Source organism: Nematostella vectensis, chromosome 9 (genome assembly GCF_932526225.1).
Source record: "Nematostella vectensis chromosome 9, jaNemVect1.1, whole genome shotgun sequence".
Classification (NCBI taxonomy): Eukaryota; Metazoa; Cnidaria; class Anthozoa; order Actiniaria; family Edwardsiidae; genus Nematostella; species Nematostella vectensis.
Window position 1 is genome coordinate 9,764,919 of NC_064042.1, and position 21,158 is coordinate 9,786,076.

Below are 21,158 nucleotides of genomic sequence, written 5' to 3' on the forward strand. Positions count from 1 at the left end.
TCCTTTATCGGTAGGCACTCGGAGACGTTCGCTACGACGAGGCAAAATATTCGATTCCTGATCAGCTGTTTCTCGGATTGCGCCATTCGGTTCGGAAGAGGGTCGGATATCGATCGGATTGTGATCGGATAATGTTCGTTCGGATATCGGTTCTTTCGTTTTATCTTCGAATGTTTGTCGGGTATCGCTCGATTCGTTCATTTCTGGTTTCAATCGGCGATGGGATTTCGAAGTTTGACGGTCAATGTCTGCTTTCAGTCACACACATATCACATATCATTTCAACAAAATGTGGCGGTGAACGTTGCACGAAAGAGTAAAATTCCAACATGTCATAACTGTAACACGGACGATTTTATTCAACAACTTATCTGCGATTGAGACGGTACTAACGGTGATGACGGTATGTCGGTAATGACGATAGTGACGATAATGACGGTTGCTGCGATAAACAGCCTGAATGTTCTACAAGGTACGGCGACGTTACGTATACAGATAATTTTACGAATGCTAGCAAATAAACGGAACGAGATACTTACAAATGATGTGAACTCTTTCAGACCGGTGAACTATGCTAAAAGCGACTTAATTTACATTGATTTATACTAAAAATGTGTGAACGCAAAATAAACAAATGAAAATAAGCAAAGAGAAAAAATGCTATTGTTATTAAATGCTGCGGAATGTCGCAGTAATAGCGGATATTGTTCATTTGCCCAGTCAAATTGCAGCTTGTAAGAGCTGCGTATTAAACCAATTCGAAATCTCATGAAAGCCGCAAATAAATACATAAACATAAGCTCCTCCCATAGAAGGATTGTATCGCTTTGTGAACACATCACCAATATGTCACCCCAGTTATGCATGCCCTAGTCTCAGTCAGCCAGCACTAGTTTCAGTTAAGCGCTAGGTACAAAGTGGTAAAAGTGTGTTTAAACTTCAAACATGGCACCACCATTCCAAAGACAGCTTCGACAGGCTCGCCAAGCATTGCAAGAGACAAACAAAGAGCGAGAAACTCTGAGAAATCTGGATATTTTCGTGCTTGATAACACTTTGCGGGAGACCACAGTTGGTCAACTTCGCGGCCATACAATGGATAACAAGTGGGCCATCTATGACCAGGTATTAAAATGTTTATTCTCGCAAACATCGACTTCTCCCGGGGTGCCTAATGAGTAATTGATGATACTATAGCATTGATGAAGTCTTGCTTACGTATTCATTTTCGTATTCATCCTTCTTATTGTCTTATCTGTGTCGTTCAATACGGTATGACCTCTAATCTTGCTGCGAAAATACTCTGTTTATGTCGTTTTTCTGCTTTGATCCAACCGACTGAGCCCCAGAGCTAAGCAATTTTACAGGAAGCTTATAATTTGTGACTGCTAGGGTGGCAGTGTTCTGATTATAATTGCAAATCTGAGCCCGGTGGGGGGAGGGGGGGGGGGAGCTTTCCCTTTTATAGCGGAACCTCGTGTTTAAGTGTGACCTCTATCCTCTAAGCTTGCTGTTAAAATACTTTTATATTCAAACCGCCTGTATTTGTTTTCCAAGCCCGCTCCACTGGTAGTCCGCGTATTTATTCTACATTTGAATTTACTGGAGGGCTACTGAACCACTTATCAAGTCACCCTTGAACGGTCCAATTGTCGTTAGTCACTTTTAATCTTGGTAATATCTCAACCAGAAAATCATACGTTCTCCCATGTCAACTAATGAGATTGGCCCTATGAAATCGCACGTTGATTTGCTCTTGTGCGATCGATACCATAGAGGCTAGGGGCGTGCACACAAAGGAATCAATGTTGAATTATTATATTTCGAGTCATGGATACAAAGTAAATAATGTTATTCAACGCTAAGGGTCGTCCCGAATCCTGTACCGTGACCACGACCTATTTAAAGGTGATCCCAATCTCACACGGCAGCCGTTGTTAAGTGACAAATCAGAGCCGTGGCAGGAGCACGTGCCACCCCCCCCCCCCCCCCCCCACCTATCCCCCCAATATTTTCAAAAGTTATCATATCAATCAATGGCTGTCGTTTTTCTAAATGGTCCAAAAGAGTCTGGGGCGAGCACGCGGGAGACCTGTGATATTCTAAAACGTTAGGGACTAGGCTCCATTTCCAAGATGGCTGCCAGCAAAATCGTAGAAAACACGAATTCCTGCAAGTTTACGTGGAAATTCTCGACTTACAAAGTTCTAGAGCGACATAAAAGCGAAAAAAATGATTGAAGCGGACTCCTAAATATGGTATGTCATGCCTAAAAAGGAAATGACCGAGTGAGCTAGAAAAACGACAGTTCTTAAAACAAGATTAACTGATATGAAGGAAATGATTAGTTAGGGCGTGGCTTTGCCCAATATTTTTTCTTAATGCTTCTGTAAAAAAATTCAACAACAAATAGAAGTTGTGAAGCTAATGCTTGCGTTTTAATTTCTAAGCTGTTCCCATTGTTCCATATCAATTGTTTTCCCTGTGAATGTCGATCGTACTGTTCTATTTTTACTACAAAGATACGTTTGGTCTATTGAATTAACACCCACAATTGAAGTCCCACACTAGGGTAGCTTTATTAAATTTAAAGTGTCTATTTCTTTTGATAAGCCGATGAAAATGATTTTGTGTGTGTGACTCAGAGTTGGGTGAGCGCTTGATTCCCCGTAAGGTTAAGGCTTGATGCGTGTACGGAAATTGGTGACCAGAGCGATATACGAAAAACTAAACTCGCATCACTTACCAATCCCGGCGTCAGGAACCTACTGATGAGTTGAGAAAATAATACATATATTCATACTTTTTATTTGGTCTTATACAGATTATGTACATGGGATAAGTTCCAAGTAAATGCAAAGGAGGACTAACAGCGTTACTGTGCTTCGTAACGCAGTGATTTTGGCAATTAATTTTCTATCATTTATTTTGTTTTTGATAACGCGCAGCTTCGATTTCGAGCGGCTTATGATTGCTAATTCGCAGTTTTGTCAGCGCAATACTGTGGTTTGTATTGTAGACCTGGCTGATAAATGTCTCAAATTCGTTCGTTGTTCTGAATATATATTCTATAGGTTCTAAGTTTGCTTTGTTGGTTGGAGTCTTTTCGTATACAAACATGTATAGCACCGACTTTGTTTTATAAATTTTTCAACTGTATTAAAATTACCAGCAATTAGATTATGGCTTTCCCATATATCTCCCAGCTTATTTCGGTAATCTTTTATTTTAAAACTCCAGAAGACTTTGTTGTCTGCCTCCTTAATCCAGTTGTATTGCATGTGGTTTTCGAGAGTTTCTGTCTTTCGTATAGATAATTTCTGCCAGAATTCTAAAGATCGCATTTTAACCTCTCCCGTGTCTTTGTAGTAATCCATGATTCCATGGCAGTACTCGCTCTTGATATCCCACTTTCAATTGCTTCAGGTAAAGAAAATCGGCTTCGAACACATGATTGTAGCTTCGTTTAACCACATGACGAGGTTGGGTGACACGTTCATCAAACAACTCCACGAGAGAGGCGAGGATATGACTCTCAAATATGCCTTTACCGAGTTCCTGGAGAAGATAGATGAGAACCGAGTGCCCATTCCTGACCTCATCCCTGTCGGGATGAGAAAGATGAAAGAGTTAGGAATAGGGAATGCCATTATCGAGATGGACTTGGTCTACAATGGGATTGACTACAAAAAGTTCACGATAAATAAGATTTGCGACCTGCTGCTTGAACGGTGAGTTGGGCGCAGGGTGCGCGCTAGCCTCGCCCCAAGGTCTTCTGGGCAATTTCCAACATGGCGTCTTGGTTAGCTAGACGACATATTAAATTGGCAAAGCTGGGGGACTATCCAATTTGGTGGATGTGATTCTTTGTAATCCGTTAGGCTAAGCTGTCACTAAATGGGTGGCTTCTAAGGCTATCTAAGCAAAAACTCATTTATTTCTCACAAACCTTTTTGTATACGATATTTGACCCATTCCCAAGCAAATTATAGTGCTAAACAAAACAAAGACAACGAAACAAAGACAACGAATAACCTCTTTTTTTTCTATAATTTGACTGTTCTAGATTCCGGTGGATTCGTGCGAATCTAAACTCCAAAGATCCGAAAATCTTTGTCAACCTAAGAGACTTCTATGACGCGATCAATAAAAGGCCCAGGCGAATCTTGAAGGTTGTGAATTATTTGTCGAGACTTCCACCTGAAGATCGTCCTTTTGGTATCGTCTACGAAGAATCAGGTAAAAATATTACAACCGATGCTCAACACACAGCTCATCGAGATCATGGGGAAGAAGTGAGGGTTAGGAGAGATTGGCACTTTTAAAATATTTAATTTGCCCTTTAACAGTTTTGAAGTTGGCTGATATAAAACTTATCAATTGTATTGAACTTCTGTTTAACACCCTGTAACGTGTTTATACTATGCCCATAGAATAAAACCTAAATTGCTACTACTTATTTGGTATATATTTAGGCATTATAACTCAACTAGAACAGGCGAATGCAATGGAAACAATGCCTTGTTAGAACTTTTATTGTCTCAAATAGTCCAATTAGTAAGAGTAACTATTCAGACTTTATTTCATGGATATAGTGTGAGCACTATGTTCATGAGAACCATTAAGACAGTAATGTTTTAACACGACTTTTGTGGTAGACACCAGTTCCACCTGCGCGCAATGCCTTATAGGTTAAATAACACAGGGAGCCCGCGCAAAACGTTACAAAGCCTTACAATGTCTCACATGGAATTGCTCAGGCTGACTTCCGTCTCTTTTCTTAATCTTGTACTATGTAAGACCCGTGACGTAGCTCTTTTAATACACGATTTACAGGAAAAAACTTCCCGGAGACCGTCGGAGTGTGGACCCGTGTGATACGGGACGAGATGGACCGGTGCGGGTTCCAGAACGGACACCTCCTAGTGCACGTACACGAGCAGTGGGGAATGCAGGATGTGACTCAGCTTAGATGCCTTGCTAACGGAGCAAACGGGATCTGGGCGGGACTTAGTAAAGAGGGGGCCTCTATGGGTCACGCATGCTCTAGCGTGACACTGATGAACCTTGTGCGCATGGGCAATAAGAAGGTAACGCAATACCCTCCTGGATCCGACTTGCACGTGACGAATTCTTTATACTGCAGAAGAAAAAAATCCGTGCAAATGAGGTGTACATTCTAGATCAACATGAATCATGGTGGAACTCAATACATTCTACATTTATTATGGCCCTATTTTATTGCTCACAAGTATGGAATATCTAATGGATAATGATATTTGTCAAAATGATAGGATGCTCTTTTAATAAAATGCTATATTGATTGAACCCAAAACATTAGTGTCACGCAGGTCGTATCATCATATATCATCACCATAATCATCATCACCATCATCATTATCATCATCATCATCATCACCATCATCATCATTACCATCACCATCACCATCATCATCATCATCCACCCTCCATCATCATCACAAACATCGTCATCCTTCTCATCAACAACAACAATAGTCAAGACGACATTGTTATCTCAATCACCACCATCATTATTACTCTCATCATTATCCATCATTTACCTCTGTCGCCATTATTACAACCATCATCAAAACCTTTTGCTACCACAGCTGTCATCATTATTCAATAATTATCATCATTATCAACACCATTACACCTATCATCGCCCTGGTCAGCAACAACCACCAGAACAGCTTTTTATCACACCACTCTCGCCACGGCACCCATTAACACTACCTACACACGTGCAGGTGCTGAAAAAGTTCAACTGCGAGGAGTTGCGCAACGCCGCCATTGCTGTTACCCGGATTGTAACAGGACGGGACCCAGACCCTCTTCAGCCGATCTATGGTGGTCGTGCTCTGGACATGGTGTTCGGTATGGACCAGTTCACGCCCGACAGCAAGGAGTTTAGGTATTAAACTTTTTCATGGCATCACTCGAGGGCAGATACAGGAATTGTTTCGGTATGAGGGGGGTAGTAAAAATCCATTTATTCTAATATTTTTTATTCTCATTTTTTTTATTGTCATTGATTCTGAGATCTCTGCACCGACGGGTTGGCATCGCCTCCCACTTCGTTTCGCCATTCTCACACGGAAAATATTTAAAACAACTTTAGTAGGGTTATTTTTCACCTACTCATTGTCATTTCCCAGCATGGCGGCTTTCTTTGGCGAGGAGCCAGTTATGCGTATAACCACCCTGGCCTCGGGCGCAATGATCGCCCTACGACTCAAGCGACTTTTTGGGGAAGACCCGCAATTCACCGAGGGACAAGGCGAGCGAATGAAGGAGGTGAGTGGATCAGGCTTTTTTTTTGACGCGCGGATTAGCCAATCAGATGCGACCTTAGTGCTTACGTTTTGGCTGAGCTCAACTAGACGTGCAGTCTCAGACAAAATGCTATGTTTTCTCTTCGGTACTTTGACTTTTGTTGCTCTCTTCTTCAATGATGAATCCAACTTTACCTACGAATTTAAATTCTGGCTTGCAATTCTTTTGTTGAACAAACAAAGCCGACGGATGATGGATAAAAAAATATTCTTCCTAACTGAAATTTGCGCGTGCAGCCTCACGTCACTAGCGCGCGACCAACGTCAATGTAGCTGATTGGCCCGTTCGTGCTCGCGCGTCTAAAAATAGCCTGATCCTAGGAAACGCCGTGACACATATATAATGCAGACGATTGCCCCTACTTATGAGCCCCTAACTACCCTACTTCCAGGCGTTCTAACCGGGTTTCCTGTGTTCATCTTAGTCACAGGTGTTCTTATCGGTTTTCCTGTGTTCAACCTATAGTCTCAGGTGTTCTTACCGGGTTTCCTGTGTTCAGCCTAGTCGCAGGCGTTCTTATCGGGTTTCCTGTGTACTACCCTACTTCCAGGCGTTCTTACCGGGTTTCCTGTGTTCAACCTAGTCGCAGGCGTTCTTATCGTGTTTCCTGTGTACTACCCTACTTCCAGGCGTTCTTACCGGGTTTCCTGTGTTCAACCTAGTCGCAGGCGTTCTTATCGGGTTTCCTGTGTACTACCCTACTCACAGGCGTTCTTATCGAGTTTCCTGTGTTCAGCCTAGTCGCAGGCGTTCTTATCGGGTTTCCTGTGTACTACCCTACTTCCAGGCGTTCTTACCGGGTTTCCTGTGTACTACCCTACCTCGAGGCGTTCTTACCGGGTCTCCTGTGTACTACCCTACTTCCAGGCGTTCTTACCGGGTTTCCTGTGTACTACCGTACTTCCAGGCGTTCTTATCGGGTTTCCTGTGTAGTTCTACCCTACTTCTAGGCGTTATTACCGGGTTTCCTGTGTACTACCCTACTTCCAGGCATTATTTCCGGGTTTCCTGTGTACTACCCTACTTCCAGGCGTTCTTATCGGGTTTCCTGTGTACTGCCCTACTTCCAAGCGTTCTTATCGGGTTTCCTGTGTAGTTCTACCCTACTTCCAGGCGTTCTTACCGGGTTTCCTGTGTACTACACTACTTCCAGGCGTTCTTACCGGGTTTCCTGTGTACTACCCTACTTCCAGGCATTATTTCCGGGTTTCCTGTGTACTACCCTACTTCCAGGCGTTCTTACCGGGTTTCCTGTGTACTACCCTACTTCCAGGCGTTCTTACCGGGTTTCCTGTGTACTACCCTACTTCCAGGCGTTCTTACCGGGTTTCCTGTGTACTACCCTACTTCCAGGCGTTCTTACCGGGTTTCCTGTGTACTGCCCTACTTCCAGGCGTCCTTTCCGGGTTTTCCTGTCCTTGGAGATAAGCCGTGAAACAACTTGAGGGCTGGGGCGATCCTGTAACGTCAGAAGTTTTACCCACCACAGGAAGCCCGATCATCAACCCGGGAAAGAACGCCTATCTATATACCTTATAAGAGATAATAATGCTACCGCCGTTCGAGCGGTGTTATCAAGACACTTCATGGTCTATTCACAGGTTCCTGCTTCGAAATGTTTTTCAAGGTTGAGAAGAACCCTGTAAGCTACCAGTGTTTCTGTTAGTAGTGAATCCTCAGGCGGCCCAAGCTCTAGGCCTGTCTAATAAAAAAATGTTAATAGAATAAACTTGTCCTTTTGGGTTCCACTGTATTTTGTATCTGATCTCGTGACTATTTCACATTCCACACGCTCGCGCAACCCGTCACTGTTCCTTGCTTACACAGCCCGAGCGAAGTGTGGCGACTCTATCTCTCTGTATATAACAAAGTTTATCATTAGTATACCTAGACAGACCTACACTTGGGCCGCCTGTGGCCAATCCTAACCAGTATACCGTTGCTAGGTGATACCAGCATCCTCGTTGCTCATTTGTACATATCCGCCTAATTCCGTTGCTAGGTGATGCTGAAAGATCTCCATGCCAACATAAAGGAGGAATACCACAGTGCCCCTGGACTTGCCATGCTGTTTGATCGCTCTGGCGGAAAGCTCACGCCCAAGATGAGTGAAGTGATTGCTAACGCTGAGATCAAGGACGTGCATATCAAAGAGCTTATCAATGAGGTAGGAGAAACACTTGAAAGCTAAATAACTTTAGGATACATCCCCGATCAGTCCGCCCTGAGAAACCCTCGGTCAGCAAAATTCCGTACTGACAACCCTCTGGTAGCTAGATACCGTACTGACAAGCTCCCGGTAGCTAAAAACCGTACTGTCAAATCCCCGGGCAGCTAAATACCGTACTGATACACCCCTGTTCAGCTTAATACCACAAACCTCCTGTATACTACTGAATATCGAGTCTAAAGCAGTATTCAGCCACCTTCAGAACCAGAACAAGCGCTTATTAAAGGTTTGCCGTTGGTGAAGAGCAGAGTTTTCGTGCCATGGCACCTGGGTTATGGTAGCCTGCGAAACAAGCTCTCGAAAAGCGACCCAGAAAAGCTACCGCATGCCGCATGAAGCCCTCGGCCAAAAATTTCATGCAACTAAGCTCATCTAACAGGTATTTGTCAAATGCGAAGAGGAGTACCAGGGGGGTAATGGAACAGGTTAATGGAGTTACCTAATAGGAAAAGAGTTCTCATTTAAGACGTGTTTTAAAGTGAATAAGTGGCTGGCCAATTAACCTTAACCCTGGGCGCTCAGGCTAATTTCAAACGTCGTTATCCATTAGCCGTATTCAAATACGTATGCAAATGGTCGAGTCGATTGCTTCATCTTCATTTTCAAGCCTTTGCATTGAATAAGGCTCATGGATAATACGACGTTTGAACTAAGCCTCATGCAAGCATTAATTCGACTTCTTATTGTGCACAGATCCGCGCCATGTGGGACGAGTGGGACCTGCGCGAGGGCGGCGAGCGTGACGACTGTCTCGAGTTTGACTCGTTTTATAGCGGCTTTATGGCGCCATACTTCGGATGCTACCGGTGCGACGAGACCAAGATGGCACTCAAGTGCATCGACATGGACAAGGACGACAAGGTGGACTGGAACGAGTTCGTGACTTATCTCAAGTGGGCTGGGCACCAGTACCCGCAGGTAATTATGCATTATGGGAAGGGCTAGGCTGACAGAAACGAGTGCACGACTTACGTCAAGTATAGTGGGGCACCAGTTACACGAATTTCTGCAAGTTTACTTGAAAGTTCTTGACTTGACATTGAACTGTTCAATGAGGGGAAACAAAAGAGAAAAACGGTTTTTGGTGTCATAGTAATTGGCGGTTGCCAATTGGAATTGGCTGAGCGACTTACGACGGTCACTTTGTGAAGTTCCAGAAAATATTTATACTCCCCCCCATGGAGGGGATTGGAAATTCCGGGGGGATGGGGGAGTCAAACTCCCGGGGGGGGGGGAATGCCCTTTTCCTTAACAGTTACTGTATTTTTTTTTCTCCGACCCCCTCCATGGGGGGATAGATATTTTCTAGAACTACACATCATAAAAACACATCATTCAAAATTTGAGAATAGAGATGTATTCGAATATGAAGTGGCACTGCTTTAAAATTTATTTTTTTTTCGCATCGCAATATATACCCAAATCATGAATGTTTCTTATGATAAAATGCGTACTTAACGACCTTCAACTCAATATATCCTCCATTGCTTGAAAACCATACTTCTCAAAAGAAGAAGTCTAAGCTTATCCCATGCTCGGTACGTAGGCTTTTAGCATTACTGGCCTTGCAAACTAAGTCCCAGCAAGGCCGCCGTGGCGCGTGTGACGTCACACGCTCAGAGCCTAAATACTGTGATATGTGTGTTTATTAGGTTGAGAACTCACACGCTCAGAGCCTAAATACTGTGATATGTGTGTTTATTAGGTTGAGAACTCACACGCTCAGAGCCTAAATACTGTGATATGTGTGTTTATTAGGTAGAGAATGCAGAACAGCTACTGTCAACTGTGTTCCGTAAAGGTCTCATCCCAGCCATGCAGGACGAGGTCATAAAGCAGAAACTCAATGACTTACCGAAGCTCGAAGGGGGAGAAATGGATGACGACGACGACGACATCTTTGACTAACAGGATCGATAATAGTTCGGTAGACTTCTATGGTGTACTAGATAAATGCTAATCGGTATGTATCTTTGCCAATAGCAGATTTGCGATAGCTTGGTTAATTAATAGAAGGGAATTCAAACCACAGCCGCCTTGTGAATTACCCTAAAATAAAAAAAAAGCTGCTCTAATGCTGATAAAGTGTTTTGATATGTTGGGTGTAAAAGGAGACTTGTATGGGGTGTATATTGACAAAAAAGGGCGTAAATAAAAATAAACACAGGGTTAGAAATCTTAGTAATCTTGTTTATGTACCTTCATACGGCGTCCAGAGACCAGGATTCAACCATACATACGTTACCCATTAACCACTGCGGGTAACGAAACATTGATTTGCGGTTCCACCCTTTTGGAAAAACCCAAATTCATTAGACGGGAATGCAAAGAAGCTTATTTGTTATATTTTCCTAGAGTCCCTGAAAACAACACTCTGATTGCGTAAGAGAATTCAACTTTTATTATACAAATCCACCACAGCTAGACCGCAAATCTGGGATAGCCCTGATCCATTACACAACAAATACAAACATCTTGAGACTAGGCTCGGTTTCCAGCCGTGGTTGTTTCGATGCGCCCGCGATCCTCTCCTATTCCAAGGCTGGGCGCTGGGTACGAGACTTTGTCTGGATTAGCCAATCAGAAACTTACATTAGCATAATGTAAATACATTAGCATAATTACCACGCTTAGAGTTCAAAATGGCGGCCGGAGGGTTCGCGAAAGTGTTCAACTCATAGTTAGAAAAGTTCGGTTAGGAAGACTGTAAGGCCCCAGCAAAAACTTGCCGTGAAAGAGCTCTCTTTTAGGCAGGAAAACCCCGAGTCCGCACATCACGCATAATTATCTCAGTTACGATGTGACGTCACGAACAGGAGTCAGTGTAGGAGAGCGCGACGTAACCACGGCTGGAAACCGAGCCTTGTTCAAATGACTTCGGGCTACCTGTGGCTGCGAGAGCGTATTGTGAGCACTCAGTTTTAGCAGACAACAACTCTTTACATTTATTTCGATATGATGAACTTTACAAAAAATACTTCCTTTGATATTAACAAAATAGAAAAAAAGTTGCAATTACAACATTTATTCCTAATTAACATTTCTATATTGCTATTGAAAAACATTATTCTCCCTCTAAAAATTGTGGCGCAAAATTTGCCATTCAATTATTTACCCTTTCAAATGCGCTTACTTCCAACGCAACGACGCGTACATGGCAGAATCAGTTACATTTGAATTATCCAATTCGGCATAAACGAAAAGAACCGTATATGGACCCACCCTATCCCATACGGTATTTATTTCTATTTGTTTACTTAAATACGGCGATATATTCTACCAATGCCAGAATGAACCTTAAAAGGTTTTCAAAAGGCCCAGAGTGTTTGAACGGTGATGTGACTCGAGCAAAATAGAATAAAGGATCATAGCTTTGAAACTTTGAAGTGCGTTGATCCGGCTTGCGTGACGCGATAGGGTATAAAACCCAATGCAAATTTCAGTAGAAAAAAAAAAACAGTGAAATTCACCCTACAATAAAAACGGCTAAATTAATATTTCTAACGGATCAACAAATACACGAAACTAATATATTGCCAAAGTAATGAGTTTAAACCATTAAAAACAAAAACAAAATAAAAGTGTCACGCACGTGTACCGACGGACATCATCCGAGCGCTCACGAACCAACCAATGCATTACGCCAAGACACCGTGTTAGTACTTCATATAAGGTTAGGATAAGCGAGATAATGCGAGTTAATAGAGTACTAACCCACTTACAGACTGAGTAAAACCCAATAGAACTCAACAGACGATGTGCGTGGGTTTAATTGCTAAAATTGTGTGTCGAAAGTGGACACTTCACACGAACATTGACCTTCTCTCTAGGAAACTTGCTCTCAAAACCAGACGCTCCTTTTGCTTTAGTTGAAACGCGTCTCGTTTTATAAAAAAAAAACGACTTCGCACAATACTAATCAGCCTTTGGGCTATAGTATAGCCGTATATTGGGTCCTTTAAAGAGCCTTTGTCACTCACGCCTTTGTTGTTGTTTAAATTCATTATTGGAAGACAGATCAAGTAAAGAAAACTAAAAAGAAAATTAAAAAAAAAAAATTACCAAACTCACTCGAATAGCTCAATAGCTTTGTCATATCAGCTTTATTGCACTGTTTAGACCTTCTACTCTCGAAAACAACAACTCAATATTTCTGTGAAGGGCATACCCTTTAAACTGTGTCACGACCACCGTTCAAAGTCTACACACTAGTGTTAAATAGACGCGGTGTTGCCTTTTTTCACCAGTGACAGGGAATAAAATCAGGAAAAACGTTTTTTTCGGTCTGAAAAGGTCATGTACCAAATGCCTGGAAAAGGAATCTTTGATCGATTGATCGTTCCTGGTATTGGTGACGGTCACGAGCTCTCTGACGGCTCGGTGTCATGTTTAACGTGGGGCGGTACATAGAAGAGACCAGCGGCGCCAGCGAGTATCAAGTCACCGACCAGCGGTGTTGACCGTCTTGCGCATGTCCCCTTGTTATATCATCTCATGGTAAGGCCGAGAGAGGTGGTACTGTTACCTTGCTTGAGCATACTGGAATTCTGTGCGCAAGGACAGACGGTGTTAAAAGTAATTGCCACCATCGTGTGACTAGTATTATTACTACGGCACGATATCATTCGTTAAAATGTGAGATTCTAGAAAACACTCAGACTCAACACCATCCTACGAATTTCCTGGATTTAAGACCCAACCTCATCCCAGGAATTTTCTGGACATCAGACCCAACCCCATCCTAAGAATTTCCTGGACTTCAGACCCAACCCCATCCTAAGAATTTCCTGGACTTCAGACTGGACTTCAGACCCAACCCCATCCTAAGAATTTCATGGACTACAGACCCGACCCAATCCCAAGAATTTCCTGGACTTAAGACCCAACCCCATTCCAGGAATTTCCTGGACATCAGACCCAACAACATCCTAAGAACTTCCTGGACTCCAGACCAAGACTCATTCCAAGTATTTCCTGGACTTCAGAACCGACCCCATCCCCAAAATTTTCTTGGCTTCAGACTCCTAGGACCTTGGATAATGTCCTAATGCTGATAGTGCTGACGAAAATGACGATTGTAATTATGATGACGCGACAGTGGTTGTCACGATATTACTCTTCGTGACGTCAATAGGTGGCTATAGTAATTGATATTCTAATGTTTACCTCCTCGTCGATGTACTTCGCTAGCTCTGTTCTCAGCAGTCCATATTTCTCCTTCATATCGTCGTGGTACATACGCTGGTCTTCTTTAATCAACTGGTTATTGATCTCTAGCGCTTTACCGCAGAACTTCAGGAATTCCCTAGAGAAAAAGCAACGTCGTGTTACATTTCAAACAATTTGTACCTCGCTGTTTGCTTCGACAACGTTTACTTTGGAAAAGGCTGTACTTCCTCACTTGAAAAATCAAGCTGCTAAAAAAAACCCACCCCTCTCCGGAAAGCACCAACTTTACCCACCAGTATACGGCTACTCGAAGTGTCCTTCCACCAGAAAGCCCTAACCCCCCCCCCCCCCCCCCCCCAAGAAAGCACCGCCTTAACCCACCTGTACACATTCTGTAGCCGCTCGATGTGTTTGCCTGGATGCTTGTGACACACAGTCTTGTCCAGGAAGGCTTGGGCGTACGCTAGAGGCCCAGCGTTAACCTGCAAACCGGCATAAATACACGCAATATTATACCATTTATCATAGAGCTACTCTGCTTCGCACACTCTAACACAGGGGATGTACGCCCTAACTCAGAGACAACCCAACACAAGTCAATCTCTATCCCAGGGGATGTACGCCATAACTCAGAGACAACCCAACACAAGTAAATTTTTTATAACAGGTTAGTCATTAAACAAGTCGGTAAGCCCGGCTGAAATACAAAATTATAAAAGAGAATATTAAAATTTTGATTTTCTTCATTGCTGGGAGATCTTAAAGGTTCCTTTTGTATTAGAACCTGTTCCAAGTTTTAGGCTAAATAGTTTTTAATGGGAGTCTAAATTGGTATTTTTAGGTTTTTAACAAGTTCTTTAATTCTAGGTTCTTATAAACGGGTAAGTACTGTACTCTAATCCCCGGGGCTGTACACCTCCCTCAGAAACAACCCCAAAAAAGCTCATATCCTATATTACTATAAATCCACTCGCATACTATCACAAATCTCGTAATTTGATTGGTTCCCGTACTCACTTTCTATTGAGCCATAGATAGTGAGTAGCGAAAAAGCCAGTTTTTTCGCTCCAATAGCGGTTATTTATTACTGAGAATTATTAAAATCGTATTTTTTCTAAGGTAGCATGTGAGTGGATTTATACTAAAACAATTACGCGCCACGCACTACGCGCCTCGTTGACTATCTATTGACTCATAGAAAACTGGAACTCGTAGTCTAAGGCTAAGTTCAAACGTCGTATTATCCATGAGCCGTACTCAATGCAAATGCATACAAATAAATCAAGTCAATTGTTTGATCTCCATTTGCATGCATTTGCATTGAATACGGCTCATGGAAAATATTACGTTTGAACTTAGCCTAATTGTTAAATAAAGTAGTCACTCAAACAAGAAATTGCCTGTATGACAACTTTATCATCATAACATAGCCTTATCAGTTATGGCAACTCAGCGGGGTCTCCTCGTGGCCATGCGCACGCATATTTACCTGTACACTGACGCTGCCCTGCAGCACGAGTTGCAGCCTCTTCATGTCGGGTGGGGACTGGGTGGTGACTTGCTCCAGTTCCTTTACCTTGTTTTGCATCTCATCATACGCGACCTGAGACACCGACAACGAATAGCGTGCTTAGTCAACTGAATATTTACCCACGTAACGCATACCATCATAGGCGACCTGGGACGCTGAGAACGAATAGCGTGCTTAGTCAATTGAATATTTACCCACGTAACGCATACCATCATAGGCGACCTGGGACACCGACAACGAATAGCGGGTTTAGTCAATTGAATATTTACCCACTTTACGCATACCATCATAGCCGACCTGGGACACCGACAACGAATAGCGTGCTTAGTCAATTGAATATTTACCCACGTAACGCATACCATCATACGCGACCTGAGACACCGACAACGAATAGCGTGCTTAGTCAATTGAATATTTACCCACATAACGCATACCATCATACGCGACCTGCGACACCGACAACGAATAGCGGGTTTAGTCAATTGAATATTTACCCACTTTACGCATACCATCATAGCCGACCTGGGACACCGACAACGAATAGCGTGCTTAGTCAATTGAATATTTACCCACGTAACGCATACCATCATACGCGACCTGAGACACCGACAACGAATAGCGTGCTTAGTCAATTGAATATTTACCCACATAACGCATACCATCATACGCGACCTGAGACACCGACAACGAATAGCGGGTTTAGTCAATTGAATATTTACCCACGTAACGCATACCATCATACGCGACCTGAGACACCGACAACGAATAGCGTGCTTAGTCAATTGAATATTTACCCACGTAACGCATACCATCATACGCGACCTGGGACACCGACAACGAATAGCGGGCTTAGTCAATTGAATATTTACCCACATAACGCATACCATCATACGCGACCTGAGACACCGACAACAAATAGCGGGTTTAGTCAATTGAATATTTACCCACGTAACGCATACCATCATAGGCGACCTGGGACACCGACAACGAATAGCGTGCTTAGTCAATTGAATATTTACCCACGTAACGCATACCATCATAGGCGACCTGGGACACCGACAACGAATAGCGGGCTTAGTCAATTGAATATTTACCCACACAACGCATACCATCATAGGCGACCTGAGACACGACAACGAATAGCGGGTTTAGTCAATTGAATATTTACTCACGTAACGCATACAATCATACGCGACCTGAGACACCGAAAACGAATAGCGTGCTTAGTCAATTAAATATTTACCTACGTAACGCATACCATCATAGGCGACCTGGGACACCGACAACGAATAGCGTGCTTAGTCAATTGAATATTTACCCACGGAACGCATACCATCATACGCGACCTGAGCCCCCTACAACGAATAGCGGGCTTAGTCAATTGAATATTTACCCACGTAACGCATACCATCATATGCGACCTGAGACACCGACAACAAATAGCGGGTTTAGGTAATTGAATATTTACCCACGTAACGCATACCATCATAGCCGATCTGGGACACCGACAACGAATAGTGGGTTTAGTTCATTGAATATTTACCCACCTAACGCATACCATCATACGCGACCTGAGACACCGAAAACGAATAGCGTGCTTTTTCAATTCAATTAAATATTTACCTACGTAACGCATACCATCATAGGCGACCTGGGACACCGACAACGAATAGCGTGCTTAGTCAATTGAATATTTACCCACGAAACGCATACCATCATACGCGACCTGAGTCACCTACAACGAATAGCGTGCTTAGTCAATTGAATATTTACCCACGTAACGCATACCATCATAGGCGAACTGAGACACCGACAAAAAATAGCGGGTTTAGTCAATTGAATATTTACCCACGTAACGCATACCATCATACGCGACCTGAGACACCGAAAACGAATAGCGTGCTTAGTCAATTTAATATTTACCTATGTAACGCATACCATCATAGGTGACCTGGGACACCGACAACGAATAGCGTGCTTAGTCAATTGAATATTTACCCACGTAACGCATACCATCATACGCGACCTGAGTCACCTACAACGAATAGCGTGCTTAGTCAATTGAATATTTACCCACGTAACGCATACCATCATAGGCGACCTGAGTCACCTACAACGAATAGCGTGCTTAGTCAATTGAATATTTACCCACGTAACGCATACCATCATAGGCGACCTGGGACACCGACAACGAATAGCGGGCTTAGTCAATTGAATATTTACCCACACAACGCATACCATCATAGGCGACCTGAGACACGACAACGAATAGCGGGTTTAGTCAATTGAATATTTACTCACGTAACGCATACAATCATACGCGACCTGAGACACCGAAAACGAATAGCGTGCTTAGTCAATTGAATATTTACCTACGTAACGCATACCATCATAGGTGACCTGGGACACCGACAACGAATAGCGTGCTTAGTCAATTGAATATTTACCCACGTAACGCATACCATCATACGCGACCTGGGAAACCGACAACGAATAGCGGGTTTAGTCAATTGAGCTATTCAATGTTTGGTACAATAAGAGGTGGGGCTGGCGCAGCCACCAGGTCCCACTGGCCCTAAGGGTGACACTGGCGCCACAGGCCCCACCGATCCCACTGGCCCTAAGGGTGACACTGGCGCCACTGGCCCCACTGGCCCTAAGGGTGAAATTGGCGCCACAGGCCCCACTGATCCCACTGGCCCTAAGGGTGACACTGGCGCCACAGGCCCCACTGGCCCCACTGGCCCTAAGGGTGACACTGGCGCCACAGGCCCCACTGGCCCTAAGGGTGACACTGGCGCCACAGGCCCTGCTGGCCCCACCGGTCCCACTGGCCCTAAGGGTGACACTGGCGCCACAGGCCCCTTTATACCGGCGGTCGGTGCTATCATATAATCAAAACAAACCCATTTTTGATGACTAATTTGTATTATTGTTGTATGCATTTTTCAAAATTTAAGAAATGCCCTCTTTAAAAACAAATTTATCAGCATTGCTGTTATTATTAAGCATGTCTATTGTAAACATATGTTGTACAGAATTGAAAAAACTGTTTAACTAGTTTCTCACTTATGCTAAACTATATGTATGTGGTTCTTTAGCTGATCACAATAGAAGCAGACCAAGATAATATGACTTTCACAATTGCGTCAAATGAAAACATAAACAGTTACATTAGAGAAACGGTACTACCGTGAACACCGGTTATACCATATTTGTTTACATACATTGTTTCTATTTATTTTCAGTAATTTCAATGAGCAAGCACTAACCAATGTCTATCATAAACATATGTTGTACAGAATATTAGGCTTGAAAATCTGTTTAACTAGTTTCTCACTTATGCTAAACTATATGTATGTGGTTCTTTAGCTGATCACAATAGAAGCAGACCAAGATAATATGACTTTCACAATTGCATCAAATGAAAACATAAACAGTTACATTAGAGAAACAGTACTACCGTGAACACCGGTTATACCATATTTGTTTACATACATTGTTTCTATTTATTTTCATTAATTTCAATGAGCAAGCACTAACCAATGTCTATCGTAAACATATGTTGTACAGAATATTAGCCTTGAAAATCTGTTTAACCAGTTTCTCACTTATGCTAAACTATATGTATGTGATTCTTAGCTGATCACAATAGAAGCAGTTCAAGAATATGACTTTCACAATTGCGTCAAATGAAAACATAAACAGTTACATTAGAGAAACAGTACTACCGTGAACACCGGTTATACCATATTTGTTTACATACATTGTTTCTATTTATTTTCATTAATTTCAATGAGCAAGCACTAACCAATGTCTATCGTAAACATATGTTGTACAGAATATTAGGCTTGAAAATCTGTTTAACTAGTTTCTCACTTATGCTAAACTATATGTATGTGGTTCTTTAGCTGATAACAATAGAAGCAGTCCAAGAATATATGACTTTCACAATTGCGTCAAATGAAAACATAAACAGTTAACCCTAGTAGGTTAGCATAAAAAAGATAATTAGGTTCTTCATTTGCAGGGTTTTACTTTAATCAGAATATTGAAAATAATTACTTATCAAGACATTTATTATTGATCCTATTACATTATAAAGCCCATTGCATACTAACCTTTCACTGCAATCCATGTTCTGCTCATCAAGTCCTTAAAATAGGTGAATTTCGCGTAGAAAGGACGGGAGTAAACGGCTAATAGCCGTTCGTTTAGAGGTTATGATAATGGCGTTCGTTCGACCGTTATGGTTTTGCGTCTTGGGCCCAAGCTCCTCTCGGCCACTAAAGCAAAGGACGCCCGGTGCATTTTCATTTTACGGTCTTCTATCCAGTGCCGTACATTACTATTTTTGGTTATATCGATTTACCTACTTATTATGCAAATATTCAAAATGGCCGCGCGGAGTTTGAAACTTGAATTTGTTTTGTTAGCGAGACGTCGCATCGCAAAAATCGACCAAAACAGCAACACATCCTGCTCTATACTAACTTTGATATTTGATTGATGAGTTCCTGTGCTCGAAAGTAAAATATCGTTTAGGAAACCTTTTCAAATTGAGCGCTTTTATTGGAGACTGTCGTAAAATCGAACTCTCTTCGTAATGTTTACGTTTAGAAAAAGAGAAATATGAGTGTGATGGACCAAATTCTACGGCTTAGGACCTTGACAGGACTAAACTAGGATAAATGAGGATCATGGCATACTAAAACAATTTTCACCACAAGCCGAAACGAGTGCCCACAGGGTATGGTGAAAGTTGAGAAGAGCGGAGGTTGAATTGTGAGGACGATAGTGCGAGTCGAGGCCCAACGTCTATACAACAGGGAAAAATCGCCGAAGAATAGGTATGAAAATTTGTGTCAACATTTAGCCGAAAAGCATTTTACCCTACCCTTGTCTCTCGGGGGTTCGCTTCTTATCACCCTTTAGCTAAATGTCTTGCCCTGCGACCACCACAACAACATGGGGGGGGGGGGGGGCACTCTAGCTGTAAACATGGCTGTTGGTTCCGACAGATACGAACATTTTATGCTCCCAAAAGAATGGAACCGCGCTACCCCTAATATACCTGCATCTGAACTCTATACCCAAAACTCCACCAAGAATAGATAGCCCCCCCTTCCCCAAAAAAAGTAACCCAAATCTGAGTTCTATTCGTAAAACATACAAAAGCTTGAAACTTGGCAGTCCCGTAAAAAAAGTTTTAGAAGGAAAATTTGCTTATCAAATTTAATTTATTTTTATTCCCTTTTATAAAAAAACTTTATCCTCCTCACCTCCAAGGCCCTAGTCATCAAACCCGGTACAATTTTACTTCCTTGTCTTCGCACCTTGTGTGAGCACACCACATGTGACATGCCCTCATTCATCACAACCTCACTCCCCTTACCATGCATTTCTCAACCTTTAATTTTACACTCTATGCCTTTTCCTATTTGTCTGCACACACCATAAAATAGCCCCCATTGAGTAAGCGCATTACATAGCCACTCAAACCATTGCCCCTCTAAAATCTAATGCTAGAGGGGCATAATATGTTAAAATAAGCATTTGCAATAAGAACTTTTTGATGAATTAGCCCCCCCTACTCATCCTCAAAAATACCCAAACCCGAGTTCTATACGTAAAATATACCAAGCATAGAAACTTACCTCCCAAATAAATAACCAAACCTAAATTCTATAGCCCAAGCATACAAAATCTTGCTATAAGGGAGCTTCAACTCTCAGATTTGCTTATTAAATAAAATCAATTTTATTCCATTTTTATAAAAAAGACAACAAACAAACTCTGTGCAATAGGCACTGAGATAAAAAATGCTCCTGAAGTATCACCAAATATAAATATTTATTTTCCATACAGTAT

General features: G+C 42.4%; 2 protein-coding genes across 4 annotated transcripts; one reads left to right on the forward strand and one right to left on the reverse strand.

Annotated features, from left to right (window-relative positions):
- The first annotated feature begins 715 nt into the window (after window positions 1-715).
- LOC116603498 lies at window positions 716-10,763 on the forward strand. Its single transcript, XM_048732557.1, has 9 exons — window positions 716-1,125; window positions 3,427-3,731; window positions 4,067-4,239; window positions 4,837-5,090; window positions 5,772-5,935; window positions 6,180-6,318; window positions 8,360-8,524; window positions 9,281-9,505; window positions 10,346-10,763. Exons 1-9 carry the CDS (start codon window positions 946-948, stop codon window positions 10,493-10,495), a joined length of 1,755 nt encoding a protein of 584 aa, XP_048588514.1. The 5' UTR covers window positions 716-945; the 3' UTR covers window positions 10,496-10,763.
- A 202-nt stretch (window positions 10,764-10,965) lies between these two features.
- Window positions 10,966-20,912, reverse strand: LOC125572252 (dedicator of cytokinesis protein 9-like). Of its 3 annotated transcripts, XR_007313703.1 has the most exons (6): window positions 17,763-17,777; window positions 16,035-16,109; window positions 15,246-15,359; window positions 14,138-14,238; window positions 13,754-13,892; window positions 10,966-13,134 (listed from the first exon to the last, which is right to left on the reverse strand). XR_007313703.1 is itself a non-coding variant. In XM_048732559.1 (5 exons), the coding sequence occupies exons 2-5, from the start codon at window positions 15,342-15,344 to the stop codon at window positions 13,075-13,077; spliced, it is 399 nt and encodes a 132-aa protein (XP_048588516.1). In that variant the 5' UTR covers window positions 15,345-15,359; window positions 19,409-20,912; the 3' UTR covers window positions 10,966-13,074. The 3 variants fall into 3 exon arrangements, 2 of the variants coding, with proteins under 2 accessions (XP_048588516.1, XP_048588518.1); XM_048732559.1 differs by lacking the exons at window positions 16,035-16,109; window positions 17,763-17,777 and adding an exon at window positions 19,409-20,912; XM_048732561.1 differs by lacking the exon at window positions 17,763-17,777 and having other exon boundaries at window positions 16,035-17,635.
- Window positions 20,913-21,158: the final 246 nt, after the last annotated feature.

What these genes read in the sequence shown, in the direction of transcription:
- LOC125572252 (XM_048732559.1), bottom strand. Translation starts at nt 15,344, where the DNA reads ATGCAAAACAAGGTAAAGGAACTGGAGCAAGTCACCACCCAGTCCCCA. An exon ending in AGGGCAGCGTCAGTGTACAG is followed by an intron (nt 14,239 to 15,245) that starts GTAAATATGCGT and finishes GCCGGTTTGCAG; the next exon opens with GTTAACGCTGGGCCTCTAGC. An exon ending in CGAAGTACATCGACGAGGAG is followed by an intron (nt 13,135 to 13,753) that starts GTAAACATTAGA and finishes CCTTGCGCACAG; the next exon opens with AATTCCAGTATGCTCAAGCA.
- LOC116603498 (XM_048732557.1), top strand. Translation starts at nt 946, where the DNA reads ATGGCACCACCATTCCAAAGACAGCTTCGACAGGCTCGCCAAGCATTG. An exon ending in TGCGACCTGCTGCTTGAACG is followed by an intron (nt 3,732 to 4,066) that starts GTGAGTTGGGCG and finishes TGACTGTTCTAG; the next exon opens with ATTCCGGTGGATTCGTGCGA. An exon ending in CCCGACAGCAAGGAGTTTAG is followed by an intron (nt 5,936 to 6,179) that starts GTATTAAACTTT and finishes GTCATTTCCCAG; the next exon opens with CATGGCGGCTTTCTTTGGCG.